Source organism: Copidosoma floridanum, unplaced genomic scaffold, assembly GCF_036245765.1.
Source record: "Copidosoma floridanum isolate Cflo_tuat_1 unplaced genomic scaffold, Cflo_Japanese_pri ptg000029l, whole genome shotgun sequence".
Taxonomy (NCBI): Eukaryota; Metazoa; Arthropoda; class Insecta; order Hymenoptera; family Encyrtidae; genus Copidosoma; species Copidosoma floridanum.
Genome location: NW_028321906.1, coordinates 7,577,458 through 7,599,431, shown reverse-complemented (window position 1 = coordinate 7,599,431; position 21,974 = coordinate 7,577,458). Strand labels below are relative to the sequence as shown.

Here is a 21,974-nt window from a genome sequence, read left to right as displayed (position 1 = left end):
TCATTAAAAATACGCTAAAATTGATGAAAAAAAACTTAAAACTATTAAAAATCCAAAACAAAAATTCGGTGGCTATACACAACAGACAAAGAAAATTAAGGATCAAGGAAAGGGATGGAGTAAGACTGACGACACGAAGGAGAAGTGTGAGAAGGACAATGGCAAGGAGAAGGAGAAGAATGAGCGAATGGAAACCAGACTCTCTCAACTAAACATCTTAAGTACCAATTAATTTGCCAGAATTAGTTTAATCCACCGCAATATAAGCAAAAGAGTCCTGTAATACTTACGTACTCAAGAGACTTCCATTTACTTTTACTGGTATTGAAATATTGGTCATGAATGATTGTTAATACATTATTATTATAAGGATTTTTACACGTAAGCAAAAAAAATTTGATTGAAGAGAAGAATAACTTGTGAGAGTGAAGACTCTTGCTACGTACTAAAAAAAAGAATTTTTCATTTTAATCCCACTGTTGTGTTTTATCCTTGTAAACTGTGAGCCAAACCAAGTAACAACGTACCATATTCGAAAATAAAATCATGATAATACATTCGAGTCATCCATCTGATTTCTCACAGGGTACCGACAGCCAACAGCCCCAGCAGATACGAGTCACTGTTTCCGTGTTCACCTACATCCACACCTACATAATCAGCCAAGAATACACGAAGCACCCGCGTAGAGTGTACACGTATAGACGTACTTTTAAGGGAAAGTCAGTGGAAGGGGACGGAGGAAGGGACCCTCGGCTCATTGAAGATATAGTGTATATTAAAAGACATTTCGCTGGAGGAAGAGGTGGCTGAATCTCCCCCAAGGGGAAAGCTCCTGCGAGCGGCCCGATCATACGAATGGCCACATTTTCGCGCTCCTGGGATTCAGAAAGCTCCTCTCTCTTTCTCTCCCTCGGTCCACTCTCCTCTCTGCCATCGGCGCTTTGACACCGATATCATGGCCACGATATTTAAAGGCTCCTGTCTTATCCTCGCTCTCTCTTCCCTTCCTTTTATACCTCGCGATCATCGCACTTTTCTAACTGATCCCTTATAACGCTGGCTTTTTTCCCCTGCTCTCTTCTTCTTCCTCTTCTTCGTCTTCCTTTTTTCCCCTGGAGCTCTTTTTTCCCCTTTTTTTCTCTCGAAACTTTGATTTATCGAGATTACTTGACTAAAGTATGTATGGGCTTCAGGTAATTTGCGCAAGCTCAGTAGCTTTTTGTTATGCCATGCAAGAGCTTTTTTGAGAAAAGGGGCCAATTGACTGTGAGAAGTTAACTTGTTACTTGTAAATTCTACAATACACAATAACTTGATAATTTCAATGTAAATGATGATTCCGTCAAACGGTACGTTTATTACGAACACCAATTGATAAGAACAGTGTTTTTTGCGCGTCGTGGGTCAAATTTTGTGTAACATCATCATAAAAGATGTTAAATAGTTGTAAGGAAATTATTAGCTAAGCAAGGTGCCTCAGGTTAACTTGGGAAGTGTTCCTTATTAAAGTTACCATTAATAAAAGACATTAGTGTGTTGTTCATCGCCACAATCTACTTGCCATTCGTGGAAAGTATGTCTAACTTTGTCGAGTAAGGAAGCTTTATCTAACTCACGTGTAAAGTGTCTTTAGTGCTTTAAGGTGGTTACTTACAAAGTTAAGTCTTTATAATACTACGAGTATGTTTGAATTTTTTTTTGTTTTTTTAACCTGATATTTTTTGAAATGTAGTAGTTAGAAATTTTTGACAATGTGAGCTTTTATGGAGGTATCACAAATTTTGATATTTCTCGGTAAATATCTTTTTAATGGGATGCAGGAGAGTGCAAGATAAACTTTGGCACAAGTATCAAGACAATAACACCAATTACATAAAAAAAAAAATCGTCAACCGTATAGTTTTTATTTGAAATAATTTTAGTAACAGAAAGTTTAGTATCAAATTACCACTTTATTAGCGATGGCAACGTATCAAACATAGCTAGTAGTTCTTGGAACCGTAAACTATAAACATACCAGGTATGTCCTCATTGCAAAGCCTGCATGTATTTGATGATAATTTTATCTCTCGAAAATTTCTCTCTCTCTCTTTCTTTTACTGTGACGTTCAATTTTTTAACTACTTTTTTCAATTTTTTATACGTATATTAAATACTGGATGCAAAGACAAGACAATTGTATAACGATTTCCTACATCAGTTATCTGATCATGGTAGTTTTTCTTATTGTTAATGGCTGTAGTAGGACCAAAAATCAATTGTCAAGTTGATTAACTGTCTTAACGTAGAAATAATCTTAACAACAAAATCAGATAAATTTTGTTGCTATTTCTGATAATATAAAGAAGTTTTGAAAGTATTTATGAAATTTAATTTTATGTAGCTTATTTGGCAGTCGTAATTAACACAACAATTTTCAACAAAGAGCCAATTCGAAGTTGCACAAAGACGCTGACCCAATAAGCTCTCAACAGCCCCGTAACGTATAGGCCACGGTAACTATTTCATTTTCAAAGAATTACTCATTTCCCATCGAATGCCAAATATTCCAATTTACAAGTTCATTTGGTACAATGCACGCCAACACATCCCAAACTCTGGCATTCCCAAAACTCGTGCAAGCTCCGTAATTCGGAAATCCAAATTTCGCCATTATTGCCTCTCTCGCTTCAAGTCTACTTTCCTTTCATTTACAAGCTCTCTCTACCTCTCTCTCCCACACCCACTGAATACTCTAAAACAAACAATGTGCTACAACTATCGAGACATGTACATATGGTGTGGGCCTAGTGAGTCGGGCTAGAGGAGGAGGAGGCATACTCTCCGAGGAGGATGAGCTAGGACTTTAGTACGTGTGTATGCACCCACATACACAGGGAGAAAAAGATAGAAAGAGAGAGACAAAGGCCACATCTATGTGTAACGACGTGTAGATTGTAGCCGGCTTGTACATGTGCACGAGTGGAAGAGAGACACACTCGTCGTCGGTTACCGTGGTGTCTCTCTCTCTCTCTCTCTCTCTCTCTCTCTCTCTCTCTCTCTCTGTTTTCACATCCCCCGAGCTACCTATACCGACGCACATTGCGCACCAGCAGTGCCAGCGGCTGGGGAGAGTCAGGACTTCGCGCGTGGGGTAGTGCAGTTCCGTGTTGGCATTATTCTTGATTTTCAGGCTGACGTTCCAAGCTGCTTCTCTCTCTCTAGCTCTCTTTCTCCCTTGGTATAGCTTTCTCTAGCTTGTTGGAGTGCGTATTGGCTGGCTAAGCTACATCTTTTCTTCTACCCTTGTTTCACTTCCTCTTGATCTTTTCTTCGCGTCTGTGTGTGGTTGTTGGCCCTCACTGGTGTACTTTTTTTTATACATGTTCTTTTCATTGTTTTGGTTTCACTCGTGGTATTTATTTATTCACTTGTTTATTTCGAGTCACAGGATCTATACGGTTACCGCTGAAAATAATAAAAATAAAGGTTTATTTGAGGAATTCGGATGAAAAGTAGCGGGACAAAAATTAGTTTAATAGAAATAAAATTCAATTTAAAGTAATTAGTATACCTCATATTAAAAAATTAACAAGAGAGACTAAGAATATCAAATTAAGTCTCGTTTAAATTCTTCAAGTTACTTACATTTCGTGGACTTTCTACCTCTACCAGCCGAGAATAAAGTCAGAAGTCCCAAAATTTCATAATTACATTATAGTTATTCGATAACTCTACGACTTTTGTACTCCAACTGATAGACTTCTACAAGTCTGACGGCTTTGGAGTCTTGGGAGGACTTAAGATGACTTAGATGCTTTACTGAAAACTTTAAAAATAATTTCTATTTTTCATAAACTGTAAGGTGTTTTAAGTCTCTTGAAAATAAATATGGTTTTACTTGCTGTTATTTAATGCAATCATTTAATTCTTATTATATAAACTAAAGAGTTTTTAAGTCCGGGTATTAGTACCATCTTTCTCAGGTGTTGTTTGACATCATGCAAAAGGCTATGTAGGCGGTTATCTTTGTCATTTTTTATCAAATAACTTTTACCAAGTGACGCATTAAAATTTTTTATACAATGATGTAGTATTCTTGAGAAATCATTTTTTAGTTCCATGATCCGCGTTTCCAACAACTAGTCCATTATGGAACCCATTTTATGCACTTTCACATTTCAAAGCCAATGAATTGGTCCAACAAATAATTTACCTAACCACCATCGGGAGAAAAATCTCCCGTCCGTGAAAATCGAAAACAGCGTGTCTGACGAATATCAAAGACACTCCCTCGATGTATTGGACATGACTCTTCCCCCGGAAAAATAAAGTCACGACATCGTTTCTGGCAGTCCAGCAGCGGCAAAGTGAATTCTAGATCTCAATTAGTTCTTGTGCCACGTGCCGACACGTGAACCCCTATTCCCGTGGATGCGCGCGCGCGCTCAGGACCTAAGCAAGCTTGACGACAAACCGGCATGTGGATTGCAACTAGAGACATGCCATGGATGTTTTTCGGCGTAGAGATGCTCTTTTCTCGTGGGACTATGAATTTGATTTGTGTTATACATTACCATGAACATGCTGACGAGGGTATTGATAAAATAACTGGTGTTGGACTTGACAGTAAAATTTTTTTTTTTTTTTTTTTTATTCATCGACGGACGGAACACTCGGCACGATTGTGAACTATTTAGAGACACCACCTGAGTAAGTTGAATTATGATATCTCAATCGGCCTGACTTTTGAGACCCTTTTGGCTTCCGTTTGTTTTACAATACTGGAAACAAATTTGGATTAAATTAAGAAATAAAAAATTTCGTTTATAATAAAATAGGTACTGATTGGACATGACGAACACACGGATGACCACAAAATAACAGTCTTCCTAAGCGAGACGAATCCCAATGGCCGGAGCAAAACAGCCATCCGAAATTTAAATAAGGAAGGCCGAGGAAGGTGGCGAACATATACACAACGCACAGTACGAGCATCCGCAACAGTACTTTCTCGTAGGATCGTCGTGTTTTACGCGCCTAAACCGTACAAGATATACGAAGGGTAAGAGGGTCGGGGGAGACATATTTCCGTGGCGGGGCGTACGCGGCGACACACACACACACACACACACACATATAGATACATGACTGGGGTGTACAGGCATTAACCTTTGGCGAAAAAGAGTATAGTTTGTATACGTATATAGTGGATACGCGCAACATATTAACAGCTTAGCCGATAAGCCTTTTATATTACATTTTTCCCTCTTTAGACTAGGGGGAAGAGAGCCGACATCAACGGGGAAGGGGGCAGTTGCTCGACTGCTAATCCAATGGAGGGGTGGCTGACCCGCGAAGCAAGGGCAAGCCTTGCGCGCAGCCTTGTGCGTGCATTGTACGTGTATTTGTTGGGTCCTTGGACAACTATTGGATTATACATATATATCTTGTACAGGTTTGTGAATGTAATACATATACTTTACTGATATTAGATATAGGCCTGATCCTGTTTGGAAACAAGTGCTTTGCAACAAACCGTTCCAAAGTTGGATCAAGGACGGTTGCAGTATCAGTCAAGGGTCCGCACAAATGCGTATTTAAGAAGGCCAATTTAAATCATGCCAAAAACGTTCAATATTATTATTGGTCTCTGTAGGATGTAACTTTATGATTTTTACCGTCAAATAGAAAACCAACTTAAAATCATGAATTCAGCCCCGACGTTATGTAATGTTATAATGTGGTTGAATACTAGACAAGTAAGTCATTTTTAAAACAACTTTTTATCGATAAACATCACAAGATAAATAGTTGAAATCTAAAGCCTTTCATCTGAAGATGTAAAAGTAATTGAATTTGTTTATTCGCACCAACACAAAATTCGTGGATATTAGACTATAGTCTTTGCTTTTAAATGCTTTTTCGTTATTTTTTTTTTTTTTTAGGTTCACATCCATAACGAACTTATCGTGCTCGGGGCATAAATCTCGGCAAAATTCACAAGTTGAGTATGCCGTATCCCACGAGTCTAAAAAACTTGGCGCGTTCCATCAGTAAATCGTCAAGTTTATCCTCAAGTGAAGCTATGAGCGCACAAGCACACGCGAATATCCTTGACAACTCGACAAATCCACTTTTGACAAGTTCCAAAGAGACACTCTCCATCACGATCTCCTTACCGATACGATCCCTTCTCCGGTACAAGTCTTTACCTTGATTATCCCCTTAAGCGTGTGGCAGTGCAGTTCGCACGTACCGGCCGCTTGTTTCGCATTTTCCGGACACTTGCATCGTTCTACTTTACATGCCCGTCGCGATTGCGGCACTTCTTTTTCTTTCCGTTGTATATTATGGTCCTGGGAAGGGGGGAGGGTCAGAGTGACAGGACAAGCTCGTTATTTACGATCAAAAGACCACCTCGTATGTACATGCGTATTTACGAAGACTCAAACGAATGGTAAGTTTAGCATTATGCGGAGATTACACGTACAATTATTGTACTGTTGATGGAAACAGCACATTTAAAGGTAAAAAGTACGACATACGTGTATGATAAATTTTTTATGTGAACGTTATGTGCAAATGGCTAAGCTAAGAATTTAATAAATTCAATAATTGATGGAATAAAAGTCCCAGAAAACTAATTTCAAAATAGAATCCTTTGAAAAAAAAAAAAAAAATCTATTTTTTCTCCTTAGAGTTGGAGCGGATAGGTATGGAAAGCGAGGAAAAGCCGAAGCCACTACAAAGACAACGTAATCAATTTCCATTAGGAATAAGCGAAAGGGTCCAGAGAGCGTTCGTGTGCAGAAGCGAATGTCCGCAGAGAGAAGGATACATCAGTGAAAAAGCATCGGTGTTGTCCGAGGGAAAGGAGGGAAGAAGAAACGGGAGAAGTGATATGCACCGGGCACAAGAAGAAATAGAGGAAAGATAGATAGGTGGACGCTGGCGAACCCCAGGGAGATTCGGTATATCCACCGATACCATTTGTACTCATTATTTCTACTCCAAATTTCGCGAGTGATCTTACATATACGAGTGAGTGTTATCGGCGTTTGTTTGATGATTACGTTTAATAAAACCTTTTTAAAAACACTCAATACCTTGAATACGTAATAAAAGACAAGAGAAGCATTACCCAAAGGTAAGAGGTGCAAAGCACGGAGACGATAAACGTGAACATTGTCGAGGGAGTGCTGCCGGTAAGACGAGAAAATTGAAAAACTTTTGGGGTGACGTTTGTCTCACTGCTCGAGTCAAGTTGGGTATTTTCTGTAAATCTCAGATAAAATCTACTATTATCCCTACTGAAAAATCTGAGCTACTTGTATAAGGATTATCGAGTCTTGAGCTTTCGTTTACATTTAACTTGAATATATAGGAAAAATCGTTTTCTTAAAAGTGCTGTACCTATCATTTACGATTGCAAGGAATCGTAGCTTTCAGTAAAACTCGAAGTATTTTTCAACAGCCACCTGAGCAAAAACTTGGCATTGCCGAATTTCCATTTGGACAGGGGATGAGAGCTTTCGCTTATCCCAAGCTTGGTTACATCGTTACTTTTTTTTTGCTCTTGTCCTTCCTTTGCCCAATTTTTTTACTCCGTCGAAATCTCTCGTACAGCCACTCGTGAATTCGCCTTCTAAAAACTAATTAAACTTTGAGAGCGAGTAAAGAAAAGTCTGCACACGTTATACACGGTGTACGTACGCGCAAGAGCAGACGGTAGCTTGAAAATATACGGCTGAAAAAAAATGAGAAAGAAAAAAAAAGGGAAGCCAGCGAGGAAGCAGAGCAAAGTTTGCTCGAACAATTACTCGCGAGCAGTAGTCGTTTGCTGTAAAGCCAATGTACGGTCGATACGGCCGGCTAGCAGGTTGAAGAGTAATAAAAGCAAAAAAATTATGCGTGTCCATAAGCTCACCCAATGTACACGACCGGTAGTTCGTCGAAACCATGTTACGGGAAGGTTCTCCGTTTTTTCATCGCCTCGTGCGAAAGTTGTTTAATGGTTTCTACTCTAGACATCTGTTTGAATGGATTGTTGTCACAAACAATCTACGATAAGAAGTATAAATGGGAATTGACTGGTTGACCCGGATATTAATCTGGTAACTCGATGAGTTGTTATTGCGTTCGGAAAAATTTGCAACGACACAAGAAAAACTATAATATCATACGACGCCGAATTCAATCGAAATCATTTGTTATATTTTCCATTTCGTTACTAGTGCCCTCATCCCATGTTGAGTGTACGTATAAAAATAAAAAAATAAAATCGACCAGTGAAATTCCCAACGCACTCGTACCGTGAATCGAAAGACCATCGTTGCGCGATCGAGTTATTTTATTCTTCGTACGCAGTGCTTCTGTATTGATACACAGCATCGAATTGAAGTAGCACTAGTATGACTAAGGGTGCACAGATGAGAGGAATGTGAGATTTGGTTGGAACTCCCGCGCATAGGCTTTCCTCTCGAATGAAACGCGTTCGGACGAGTGGGCCTATCCCTCCTCCTCCTCCTCCTCACCTATACACCAACTATAAGCTCATACAGGGGTGGAGATGTTACACAGGGTTGATTTTATAGATACGCAGATACAGATGGATACACGTGTGCGTATATATACTTTGGCTGTCCAATTTAATGAAAGATGAACTGTATGTGCTTACACCTGCCCCGTGTGTGTAGCTGTACCAGGAGGTAATAATTTTACCAGGTCTATGGGCACGAGTTGAGCTTCAAAGAGAGCATGAGAGGCAACGACTCGCCCGCCTGTTCGGATAAGCTCGGGCTGATGCCTCTCGCGAGACGCACCGTGCATGCTGAAGGTGGCTCTGCTCACCTACACGAGGGGTGGAAGAGACAAGTGTACGGGAGGATAGGTAATATGGTCGCGTGCGCCACGTGCGTCGCTCGCGCAAAGCCGACGATATTGGGAGCCGTACTTGTAGGTAGGTTTATTCGTACATGCATGTACCGTAGTAGATGGGGAGTAAAAAGAAAAAAAAAAAAAAAAAAAAAAAAAACTAGTTTATTGAATTCCAGGGGGATGAAAAAATCAACCCCTACTCACTTGGACCTGTGGGTACATAGTACGAATGGTTACCGTTGCTTTTTAACAAATCGGTTACGCATCGTTTTATCGAGGGGAGAAAATACTTGTATACGTGTGACTTTTCATTTTTAAGATATTTGCATCGTCAATCGATGATTGGAGTGAAACAAAATACACCCCCTTGCGGTCCTCTGCGGGTAATCTTAATGCTGGTGGAAAAAAAGTGGCTTGCAAGCTCTCCAAAGTTTCTCGACCCACGCGAGTTCCTGTATTGCGAAATGAAAACAACAGTAGCCGCGTCAGAAACCACGAGAGGCCCCAACTCTGCGAGGATTCGGAAATTCCGGGCATAATCAACGGTAAGCCGGCAGCATCAGGTATTCCACGAGTTGGGTACGTATGCCTCAAGCACACTCCGCGAGTGCGCGTGCTCGGCGCTGTAAGCACAAATCGCCACAAATTGGAGAAAATTGAATCAAGCTAACAGTTTAACAAAGGTATACTTAATCCTTGCCTCTATCTTTCCCTTTATGCAAGGGTGTTGTTTGCACGAGTGGGTAAACGCGCCGAGACTATGTAGCATCAATGTACTCGTCATTTTTGCAAACATACACCTACGTAATATTGCAAATGCATAAGGAAATTAGCAAATGAAAATCAATAAAAACTGTTTAAATGCTTATGATTGATTATCGATGAAGTTCTTAAATAATTAAGGCAGAAAAGGTGTAGAGGCAAGTGGTTAACCAACCAAGTGTTGAAACGAGTAAACAGCAAAACTGAGGAGACAGTATTTCTGTAAAAGAGCTAAAAACAAGCTAGAATTCAAACAAAGGCTTGCAGAGTACCTATCAGATAGCGTAAAAAAAAGACGCGTTACACAATCAAAAGAAGCAAGAAACAGTCCTGGTTGATCCTGTAAGAAGAGATCGATAGTGATCTTTAAGGCAATACATACGAGATAGTGATCGAAAAAATATTATTCCTGATTCATCAAAAGTCGAGGATCAACTGGATACCGAGTCTCTACGAGCTATATATCATCTTCCATCAGCCTCGTCTCGTTTTTTTATGATGCAATTACATAGCTGATATTGTCCTTTTTCATCTAGAGCTTGCGAGAGTTGACAACCGTAGAACAGCTTCTCTTAACTTTATATACAAGAATCGTCAATGACAAGTGGAAATTTTGCAGTTGGAATACAATTCTGATAAATAACCATACGTATCAACTGAATCATGTGATGAATCAAGTAGTGAATTGAATAATTAACGTTCTTCCACCATAGTAATGAGCCTGAAATGGTGTAATGGAAAATTTGTGTAAATAATTAAGATGATCGAACATATGTATGTACAACACGTACATATATGTTCGTAAATGTATAATTCATCGAGCGAACAACGGAAAACCGAAAGAACTCCGGAGCACCTAATAGTCAGAGCAGAGAAAGAGAAATACCTGGTAGTTTTAGCCCGGAGGCATCGAGCCTGCATTGGACACATTGTCAATTTAGGCACTGGCTGCTGCTGGTATAGCCTGCTGGCTTTAAATCGATTGCTCCCCGAGACCAACTGCAAAAGAGAATCGTCGCTGTATAGTGACCTTTTTTTTTAATGACTGTTTTTTTTTTTTTTTTTTTTTTTTTTTCGTTATTATATGAGTTGACTATTGATTTTTTATTAAGAAAAATTGAGAATCATCCAATTGACTTTCACGGGACTTCTTCGTTGACAAACCAATATCACATACCTTCCTTTGTATACTGTATACTTTGTTAAGGTGACGATTCAAACGAGAAACAAAGAACGCCAAGGTTTTAATGAAAGATTCCATGCACACTGGAAATCAGAGATACGCACAGTCAACTACATTCTCTAGTTAATAAATCGTTTAATCAGCAAGTAAAACTTGAAATTAAGCCATCGAAAAATTAAGAAATTCGTGGAACTTGAAAATTAAAATTCCCACCGAAGGAATACTAAGAGCACATGGGAGAGGATAGTTTTTAATACGTATCGAAATGTGCTCTACCGTCGAACGGAGCTTTATAAATTTTCACGCCACAGTATTCATATGAGCATACCAACGCGACGAATTCCATGCATCGCTCATGCGAAATTCCATATTTCAGCTACGAAACCAAACTATGATTCTCACGTGTACACGCGTAGGTACGTACGTATTCCGAAATTAATCGATACGCGCACCATCGTCATGTGCAGATGACGATCGTCGCGAGTACCAGCATCATCAATGGTTGTACATGTATACGCGTGCAAAGTCCTATTTATCCTCGAAAAGTGACGTATGAGTTGGTGTGTAACAGCAGGTGTACACACAAACGTGACCGAGACCGGAATGCACGCATCCGCTAATTGCATCAAAGTTGATTAATGCGCGCCAACGCTCGGGTGTTACAGCGAGCCTTGTTCTTGCAAGCTCCGCGTGGGATTGATAACGCGAGCCTAATGGAAGGACGGAAAAGTGGATGCGCGGAGCAGCGAATCGATGATGCTCGCGCCACGCGATGTTTTATATCGTGCGTATGGCTGCCACGGGGTTCTTTTGTTAATCAAAATGGCATGTACACGTGTACCGTGTTACACAAGGAACGCTTTGTGATGAGAGGATGCCCGGAGTTTATTGCAACAACTGGGCTCGACTGAAAGTACGGATAATGTACGTTTGATTGTCATTTTCCTTTTTTCCAAAAACGTGCAACACTCGCACTGATTTTAACACCAACTGTTTTGTGTTGGTAAAAAAACGTTGTTGCTAGCATCATTTCAACCGTATATACAGTCACCAGGTGCTTCCGTGTGTATTTTCTTTGATAATAACGCCGCGGTATTTCAATAATACGACCCTCGTCGATCCGTCCCTCGTCATAATTGCAGTCTCAAGAATCCAACGGGAAGGAGAAAACATTCGAAAAACGCCAACAGAGAGAGAGAGAGAGAGAGAGAGAGAGACGAAGATGGCTGGCTGGGAAAAAAAGAGAGAAATTGACGAGAGCGAGAGACAGAAGGATAAAAAGAGCGAGATAGTCGGTTATATTGAATTAAGAGGAGTCGCCGACGGGGAGGAACGCGAAAGAGAGGTGGAACAGTGCTCGGGAAAAGAAGAAACGCGGAGAAACAGTGCGCGCCACCCTCCTCGGTGAACTCCCGAGAAAGCGTTTTTCCTCCCTCCGTTTGGGGTGGCGCGTCGTCGACGACGACCGTAAAAATAAAATTTCAATAAATCTCGAGCGCCAGCGTGGGCGAGTCTCTCTCTTGCCCGGGTTTCGGGGTGGCGCGGTGGGGGGGTCGACGCGATCGTGCGCGTGGATCGGAAAATAGAAGGGAGAGAGGCCGAGCTCGGCTGCAGTTGGCTGGCGCGGGGCCACGCCCTACGCGCAAAGCGATTTTTCGCCGGAGCGGGAGAGGGAGCCGTGTGCGGGGGGAGGGTGAAAAATAAGGGCAGGCCGGGGGTGCGGGATAAGGAAACGGAGCCAGACGTAGGGAAGAAATAAGGGACGGACGAGGAAGGAAGGAAGGATTTGGCGGATAGAAAGCTAGAGGAGTTGGGGTGTGCTTTATGCCGCGATCGCGGAGATGGGCCGTTGTTGCGTGTATTGCTTGCCCCTAGCCGGCGATTTTACCGCACCGGTTGTTGGATATTTGTTGGGTGCGTAACATAAAATTGGATGGGCGATCGCGATGATTTCGCTAATGAGGACCAGATCTCAGATATGTGGAGGGACAGTGGGTTTTAATTCCGTAAGCTAGTAGTTTTATTGGTTCTTTTGGTGCACCTACGACTGTTGGGGGTTTTTTTTTACGAGAGATTTATAAGCTTCAATTTCAATCGATGGTTTTTCAACTTCAATGAATTAGGGAAGAACTTGACTGTTTTTGTAGATAATTATGAAAGAATACTTAGTATTGTGTTATCCAACGCAGTTCTGACAAGTGGACCATAAAATAAATTTTAATATACTGCTGTCACCAGTAAAAGAATCATCGAATCGTACAATTTACATTTGTGAGTATATCTAAAGCTATAAGATTGGCCTTCAACAAAAAAACATTATTTCAAAAACATAAAACACAAACGTGTAATTATCACGAGAATTTTTTTCAATACCGCGTATGAGAAGCACGTTAGCAATGATATCAAGACAACCATCTTTAGAGTGTTGATTAAGCCTCGAAGGGATAAAGAGACGCGAGCATCGATTTTTCGTACGGTATTTAATAAAAAGGTCTTCTTCGACACAGTAGGTTATTAAACCCCTTGACTCTGAAAAAAAGAAGAAAAAAAATTATCGATAAGTCCAGTCGTAGTGACGCTACAAACAGCACCCAAGATACACTGCGTCGAGCAGTAATATCCAAAAAATGTCCAAGTACCCGAGCGCACACGGAATAGGCGTACAGCACACGCAGAGACAGGGAGCGTAGGAGTGATTCAATATCACGCCCACGGGAGAGGCGAGGGGGTGGGCCGCGTGCACGAAAGCTAGTGGAGCGCAACCAGGAGAGAGAGAGAGAGAGTGGAGTGGAGGGGCTGCGGACATGGCGGCCCGAGCTGAGCCGGGCAGTTCGCTGTTTGGCAGCGCAGGGCATGGGTCTCCGCTGACTGCTACCCCTAAATTTTTAAACTAGAGTTTTTCTTTTTTCTGGTTAAAATGGAAGGATAAAATGTTTGAGCATAACAACCGAACGCTGTGCCGTTGCTGTGGTTGTTCGCGCGGGCGTTGAGTTCCGTCACCGGTGGCTACATGGTAGTACGTGAATCGGCAGTGACAGGACGACGGTGATCTTGGCCACGTAGGGTGAAAGGGCGAACCAAAAGAACGTACAGTGGAGGAGGTTCTGGTGTCCTTTGAGTACTCGAGCGCTGCAGGAGCCGACGCCCGCGGCCCCGTGGAGGCATGCTCAACAATATATCCGTCGGTGGCTCGATACATACCAGCACAGGTAATTGACGGCGATCGAGTGACTCCTCGTTGGTAGCGTGCCCTTGAGTGAGACAAATTTTCTCTTCTCGTACCTTTTCTTGTTACGCCCCTTCATTACTACTTCAGGACTTGAGAATTTTAGCAATGGCCTGAAATGTGGATGAGAAGAAAGAGTTTTTCATTGGTACATCTGGTGAAAAGGATTAGTTATTTTATGACTGCTTCAGGATTTAAATTAAATCTAAGGAGATTGAGGGATTAGTAGACCTTGTAAAACGTCAATGGTATTTTACAGAATCGGATGAATGATATAAGTTGGGGGAATCAATGAGGTAATGGTAAACCAAAAAAATGTAACAAAATAACGCACCTGTCATAGTTTACAAATCTACACATACGATTGTACCTTTATCAAAGTAAAATCCTTTTGAATTTTGGTCAAAATTGAAGGTACTGCTAACGATCTAATTACCTATTTTGCAAATGAAAAAGTAGAGTCATTATTTTGTAAACAATGAATTATCATCGATTATTTTGAAAGAGAAAAAAAAGTTAGGTAAATGTTCATGATCCCTCAAATTTTCGGAGCAGGGAAGGGTCTTTATTCCGATTAGGGTACCGCAAGTCCACCGCTATACTGCGAGTAAATTTAGCAACTAATGTAACATCTTACATAAGGATGAGCTCTGTATCGGAATAAAACAAGAAAAATTATTAAATGATTATTGCACACTGTCATAGTTACTATCGCAAGCAGCATATCGCTGCTAGAACTTTGCTACTTGTTTTAATTTTTCCAACCAACTAATAGATGTATGTATTAACGCGAGTGTATACATAAATAAAATGATTAAGAATCTTGTTGTAAATTTAATTTGGCATACTTGGCAAACGTTTGTGCTGCAATGAATTTTTGATTATTCATCAAATCTATTTTAGTGGCAGCCGTTGCCAAAGAAATTTTCAAAAAAAGACACGTTTTAAAGACACATGATAATCGTATTAGATACGATAATTTTGGTATAAATTTACAAAAACTCTTAAACGACAAGATTTTAATAGCCATTACTTTCCAAATATGCAGGGACGTGATGATAGTACAGAGCGACGGGTGTCCTCTGACATTCAGTAAGCAGTGCAAACACGGTATACTATCTTTAAACGGAATTTTCATGAAAAATATTTAATATTTGTTAAATAAATAGTAAGAATACTTATTAGTTGCTTTGAGTATTTTTTTTTTTAATTTTGATTTTTATGGCGATTACTATTCATCTAAAAGTTAATTACTGAATTAAATTATGGGTGTGCATTTATATAGAAAAAGTTGCCATTAATATCGAACTCTGTTTTTCATCATTACCAATTGAAAAATCATAAAAGTCATTTTTCAATGGAATAGATAACGTTAAAAAAAAGCTAAGCCGATATGATAGCGACCGCAAAGATCTTCCCCTTCGAGAGACGATAAGGATGCTCGTACACGTCCATCCTCACTGAGCCACAGACAAAACTCAACTCCTCAGCTTTCCAAAAATAATCCAGTTGGATTTGTGAAATCAGTATGCCTAGTAGGACGCAGATCTGGGCTCACGTGTAACTCAAAGGATCGTGTTTTTTTTTTTTTTTTTTTTTTTTTTCCTTCCCGAACGCCTCTTTTTTTCAGAAGGCAAACCGGAACCATCAAAAGGCCTCGACCACTATAAACGCTCGCCAGATCCCAGCAATAAAGATTCGGAAATGAGACTCATCGAGCTCGCGCTAGCTTACTATTTCGTTTCTTGAGTGATCGTAAAAAATAAAAATAAGAATAAAAATTGTAACGCAGGAAGGGTGTGTTGTGTAGAGTATATACTACGGTGTGCGGTGGTAGTAGTCGTAAAGTGCCATTCATGCCGATGAGGACGTCGTTGGGCAGGATAAACGCGTGCACTTGTTTCCAACGTGTGGATGATGTACCTGTTTCTCGCTGTTTGTACCTTTAGTGTTTTTCTTTATCCTTTTTTTTCTTTTTTTTTTTTTTTTTTTTTTTTTCTTTTTTATACAAGTATATTATGAAAAGATTTTATAGGCCGAGATGATGACGCGTCGACGAGACTCTTGGGGAGAGTAAGATGAGAGAGAGAGTGAGTAGTCGTGCCTCTTTTTTTTTTATTCCAGTAGTTTAGCAGGTTTTGATGCCGGGAATGAATGAACAGCAGTAATTGAATTACGAGAGGCGCGACTGTTGAAGCCTGTGTGAGCACGTGCTGTATATTAAGTGGCTCTTGGAACGAAAGTTGATGTTCCGTTGTTTTGTTTGGGTGGATCTGTGATAAGAAATTCAATTATAGTTGCCCACTAAGTCTTATTTATCGTAATAATTTCGATAATCAACATTAAAATTGTATTGATTGCTTTATTTGTAGTGACATTGAATTTTTCAGTGACGCGTTGATATTTTGTATTGAACACTTATTAAGTCCATAAATTTACAATAAATTATATGAACTGACTGTTTATGTTTCATTGGTTGAATCTACGTTTGACATACCAATATTGATACTTACAGCACTTTACAAAAAATATTACCTTTAAATTAATTTCAACAGAAAAATCAATATGACATGAAATATTATGTGCAAGCTGTGCTTTTCTATAGTTCCTTTTGTTTGAATAATTCTTTGTTACACAAGTTCTTTGTAATATGCAACATTATGTACACTATGTATGTAGTTTAATGATGTAAGTACGATCTAGATTCTCGAGATGGATGTTTTCCTTTTCGAATAAATAAAGTAAAATTATTATTATTTTTGATGATGACTTAATATACTGGGTTTGATTACTTAAACATACACAGTTTACTGACTAGGAATTTCTCAAGTAGACAATCTGTCATAGAAGAAAACTAACAGTTATTGTTACTTACTGCTGCTTATCAATAATTATTTACTATTTATCGTTCATCTCAAACTTATCATCGTTTATCAATGCGTATCACTGTTTAATAAAAGTTAATCATTACTTATCACAAAATCAAAGTCATTTATTACTTGTCATCACTGTACATCGTAAATCTCTTATTATTGTTTTTCATCAAACTGATCATAGCCACTCATTCCTGCTAATCATAAATTTTCTTGTCATTATTAAACGTGAAAATATCATTGCTTACAACGACCTATAATTGCTCATTACGAGAATATCGTTCTTCTCAAGAGTTTATCACAAAGTTATCATTTTTTTCATCATTTCTCACAAGTACTCTTTTTTTCATCAATCGTCTCTATGTACTACTGTTAATCACAAGCTTGCTAAGTACCCATAACTTAATTCAAGAACATCATCATTTCTCACTGCTTGTCATTCATAGTAATTTTTTTACCGCAAATTTTTCATAGCTTCTCAATATTTTTAATTTTTAATTTTTTTATTTATCCTAAGCTTACTTGACAACGTCCATCACTAGAACATATCACCATTTATCTCTGTTTAACATGCTGTTTTACCAAAAGTTCGACACCCCTTATCATTATTTATCTCTGACAATCACAAACATACTTATTATGGCTTATCTTGAGTTCATCATCATTTATTGTTTCTCAACTTGCTTAACACTGATTTACACGTTATAATCATCAAAAATTTTCATCATCGGTTACTTATAGGTACTCAATAGGTACTCACCATTTGAATTATCACAGTCTTGCTTGACATTGTTTATTACAAGCCATCATAGCTTACCATTATTTATCACGGTTTATCTTATATTTCATGAAGAGTTTATATTACACGACACTTTTTATCAAAAGTTTGATTATTATCAACTTCCGAGAGTTTACTGTTGTTTATAATTTCTTACTACTATGATTAGCTCACTTATTGTTTATCGTAAGATTATAACCATTTATCATAACTTGCCAAGCAAGATTTGCATTAACTTCATTGACAATTATACCTCCCAAGCTTCCTTTTTTATTATTGCTCTCTCCAATTAACGAACATTGTATTTATCATTATTATAAATCAATTCATTTCTCATAATTGCTTATCATTATTTATGACAAGTAAATCACATCTTATTATATATCCATGATCTTCCCTATAACCGGTATACATTGATTATCATTGCTTAGTGTTGCTTATGGCCATTTTGTCGTAAGACTGGGGTGAATATCTCTTGGAACATGATTGCTCAATCGTTTCAGCTTTTGCTTTTTCATTATAATCTTCAACGTGTCAAACGATACTTGTTCGATTGAAACTGTACCTATTTACAAACTGCATCCATTTTACGCATTATTAAGCATCGGAGATCTACGTAGTAGACAAAAACTTCAATTGCAATAAAACTAACCACTATGTACGCAGACATGGCTTAAATAAAAAAAAAACTCGATCACCACGCGGCATGAAGTGAACTGAAAGTAGATAATATGTCGGGACTCAAACATTTCCTATCTCTACGGTCCCTATTTATTATTATTTTTTTTTGTTTTTTTTTTCACCTCAACCCTTAAAGCCTCGCCCACCCGCGCATTACATATGCACGCGTACACATAGGTTCACATCGATACGAGCATATAACCACGTACACGCGGAGAAAGAGGGAGGGAGGGAGGAGCACACGGGAGTCGGTGATGTTTGCTCGCTTAGAAGCCCGCGGCGGAGCGAGAAGCCGGTGACGATTCTCGCACCTCGGTGTTAAGTAAGCCACGCACACACGCGCACGGAGCCGATCTCCTCGTCCGTTCGACTGCCTTTTGCCCAGTGACCACTATGCTTTCTGCTCCAACCTGGTGTATTAAATTTCAACGCTGTCGTCCATGAGGTGATGCGTCCGCCGATGGGCGACGGTAGAAACACGCGCGAGCCCAGCCTAAAGCCCAGTCGGCCGAGAGAAGCCGCGCGCGCGTTCCTTTTCTCTGCTCGGCTGTGTTTTGCCGTGCCTTGGTTTTTCTCTTCGATCCTTTTTTTCCTTTTTTTTTCCCCTCCCAAAGAGTGCGTGCGTCAGTGAAGGTCATGAACCCTGGCGTGGAGTTGTCCGCGGGACGCGGGCCATTCTGACGTGCGTTCGGGGCCCGCGTGGTTTTTTCGTACGTGATCCCGAGAGGACGTGGCAGACGTTTGGGTTTTGGGAACCATCGGAGATCTTGAGACCGCGAGGAAAGGCTTAAAGAGAGTTGAGTTGATAATTTTCTAGCAGAGAGAGTCCAAAATGTGAGTGAGAGCTAAAGTTTTTTTTTCTCCTTTCTTCGAGTACTCAGGTGCGTCTCAGTGAACAAATGGTGATCTTCGAACTATTGGGGTAGGAGAAGAGGGCAAATTATGGTATTCAAAGAACTGCGAGTGATATAATAATGACATAGTACCTGTACAAAAAAAAAAAAAAGAAAAAAAGTACGATGATGAGGACTAAAAAGTGCAAGTTGGGGGAGAAGGAAAGCGAGTGTGGACAAAAGGGAGGAAAGTTGGAAAGCTCGTAAATTTTTACTGACGCAGGAACAAAGGACCTTCACGCGCAGGATCTGAAGCGACACGATAAATTGGACGGCGTCTTGGGAGTGAATCTCGGCGGTGGCCTCTCAGCCGGTGGAGGCCTCACCCTGCCCCAGGAATTAATCATGACGATGCCCGGCACAGGTTTGTTCAACTGTAATTTCTCCCTTTTTTACATACTTTTACTATTAATACTTATCAAAGGTAGTGGTTGTTTTTTTCAATTATCAATTCGCTCCGATGAGGATTGAGATTAAAATGGGGAAAAATACCATGTTCTAGTATAAGGACAACTGAGCTCTTACATCATACATTATAATATCAAAATATTCAATAAGTATATCAAACTAACACTGTGTTATCTTTTCTATGTAACTATTTAAAAAGTATCTTTTTATATTTAAAATTCATGTAATCAAAATGAGTGTTATACTCAATTGTTTCAGCATGTCTTTATTATGGAACACATGAATTCATATTATACAGTTTACACACATCCAGACCAGTTTATAATTTTTCCAATAACGATTTTCTCTCTTCTTGGTACAAACATCAATTGCATTGGCAAATTTTACGGTTGAAGTTCACAAAAAGTGACTGCTGTTAATTAATCTGTTACCAAATATAGTATCCATGTTCCAGCCGATTATTATTTATAAATAAATTTTCAAAAAATGATTAACGCAACTACCTCACAACTCAGCCATCCTAAGCGGGGACGGTAAAAAAAAGTTTGATTCCAACGATCACGTATATGGAAAAAAAGGGGGAAAGGGAAAATGCAATCTTCATCGGTCGAATAACAACCTTTACGTAAATAAAACTCGGCGTGCCGAGTTACTAAGCTCCCATTTTTCACGCTCGAAGGTGGAAACGCCTGCACGGTGATCGACGACAAGCCGGCAAAACAAAAGCGACACAGGACGAGATTTACACCGGCCCAGCTGAACGAGCTCGAGAGGTGTTTCACCAAGACCCACTACCCGGACATTTTCCTCAGGGAAGAGATCGCCATGAGGATCGGACTCACCGAGAGCAGAGTCCAGGTTTGTGTGACCATCACGTTCACTCTGTTTTTATTCATCCATGGCGAATTCACATTATGCCCAATAATATATTAAAGCCCAATCACTTGATGAATGTGCGAGGAAAGACATGTTTACTAAAAATAAAAAAAAAAATAAAAAAAAAAATGATTGATGATCAATCAAATTATCGATACAGCGGCTGTTGTCACGATTGCAACCACATAGAAAAAAATCCCAAAGTTCTGTCTCCGCAGTGTATACACGGATGGACTTTTTTTAAAAAGCCACACGGCACCATTCCCACACGTCTTTGTCACCGAGCGTCTGAGTGATTTCGCGACCGTGACAAAGATATGCAAGGCACATTAGTAGTACGCATCAGGTGCTACACCAGCATCATCATCAGTAGCAACAGTACCAAAGTAGCAGAGAGCGAGTCTCTCAAAGTTTCGCGTTCCCGTATCAATTACCACGGCCTACCTCGGCTTTCCGGATTAAAGTGAAACTTGGCCTAAGCCTGCGGGCCTGGGCGCGAATTTCCATTGGCATCCTCGTCCTTTATCCCCCTTCTTCCTCACTCTCTCTCTCTCTCTCTGTCCTTCGCGCGTACTCCTTCGGAGAGACCGTCAGAACCGCAAAAGGCCGTATACGCGTGCCGTATGTCTGGGTGAGGGTCCGTCTTTGGTTGCGTGTCTCTGCTGGTTTCCGTTCCGGTACGTGGGGACGTTGATGAAGCCGTTGAATTAATTCGTGCCGGCTGACGGTGTCTTCTTGGGTGTGCGTTATTAGCGTCCCTGGTGTTTTCGCGGTAGGCCGGAGTTCCTGGACTTTTGGAAGGTCAAAGATCGAGGGTGTACGGAGCTTGCGAGGGCTGGGATCCTTGTTGGTTTGGGGGGAGTTTTGTGACGTGAAAATGAAGCTTTGGAATTAAAAATCGGAGCAATGTAACCTCGATGAGAAGCATGAATTTTAGAGATTCTTCGTGAAAAGGAGGCTATTGGTATGTGCTTGCAGAGGAAACCTGGGGCTAATGGAATTTCGTGAAAATTTTATTCGCAACTCAAAGCGTCAGTCAAGCCACACGTCAGCTGCATATCAAGCAGCTTTCTTGAGGCTGTGAAGCCGAAATATGAAAGAGCAAAATCGTGGGAGGCTATAAAGTAATAGGAGCTATTAGATAACGAAATCTACGGAGGACTAGATTTATCGTTTATTGTAAATACGTTGTTATTAACAAGTTAGCTTGGCACTTATTTTTACGAATCGACTCATCATTTGATTATCAAGTCACTATGATCGTTTATCGGTTACGTAAATGTCATTTTTCATCCTCTTTATCCTCCCGAAAACTCATTACACGTCTTAAAGTGCATTGATTTTTAATTCAGTTTTGATTTAAATACGGATTCATTTTGTATTTTTATAATTAAAAATAAAAGTACAGAACTTTTGTATCTTTCGATATCTC

At 39.9% G+C, this 21,974-nt stretch overlaps 1 protein-coding gene across 2 annotated transcripts in view; it reads left to right on the top strand.

Annotated features, from left to right (window-relative positions):
• Positions 1-13,970: 13,970 nt before the first annotated feature.
• Positions 13,971-21,974, top strand: part of otp (orthopedia homeobox) — a 28,854-nt gene continuing 20,850 nt past the window's right edge. The window contains exons 1-3 of one of the 2 annotated variants that reach the window (XM_089595973.1): positions 13,971-14,016; positions 19,482-19,622; positions 20,346-20,524. In XM_089595973.1, coding sequence (XP_089452099.1) covers positions 13,971-14,016; positions 19,482-19,622; positions 20,346-20,524 — 366 coding nt within the window. Of the gene's footprint in view, positions 14,017-19,481; positions 19,635-20,345; positions 20,525-21,974 lie in introns of both variants that reach the window. The other variant, XM_089595974.1, reaches the window with a different exon arrangement.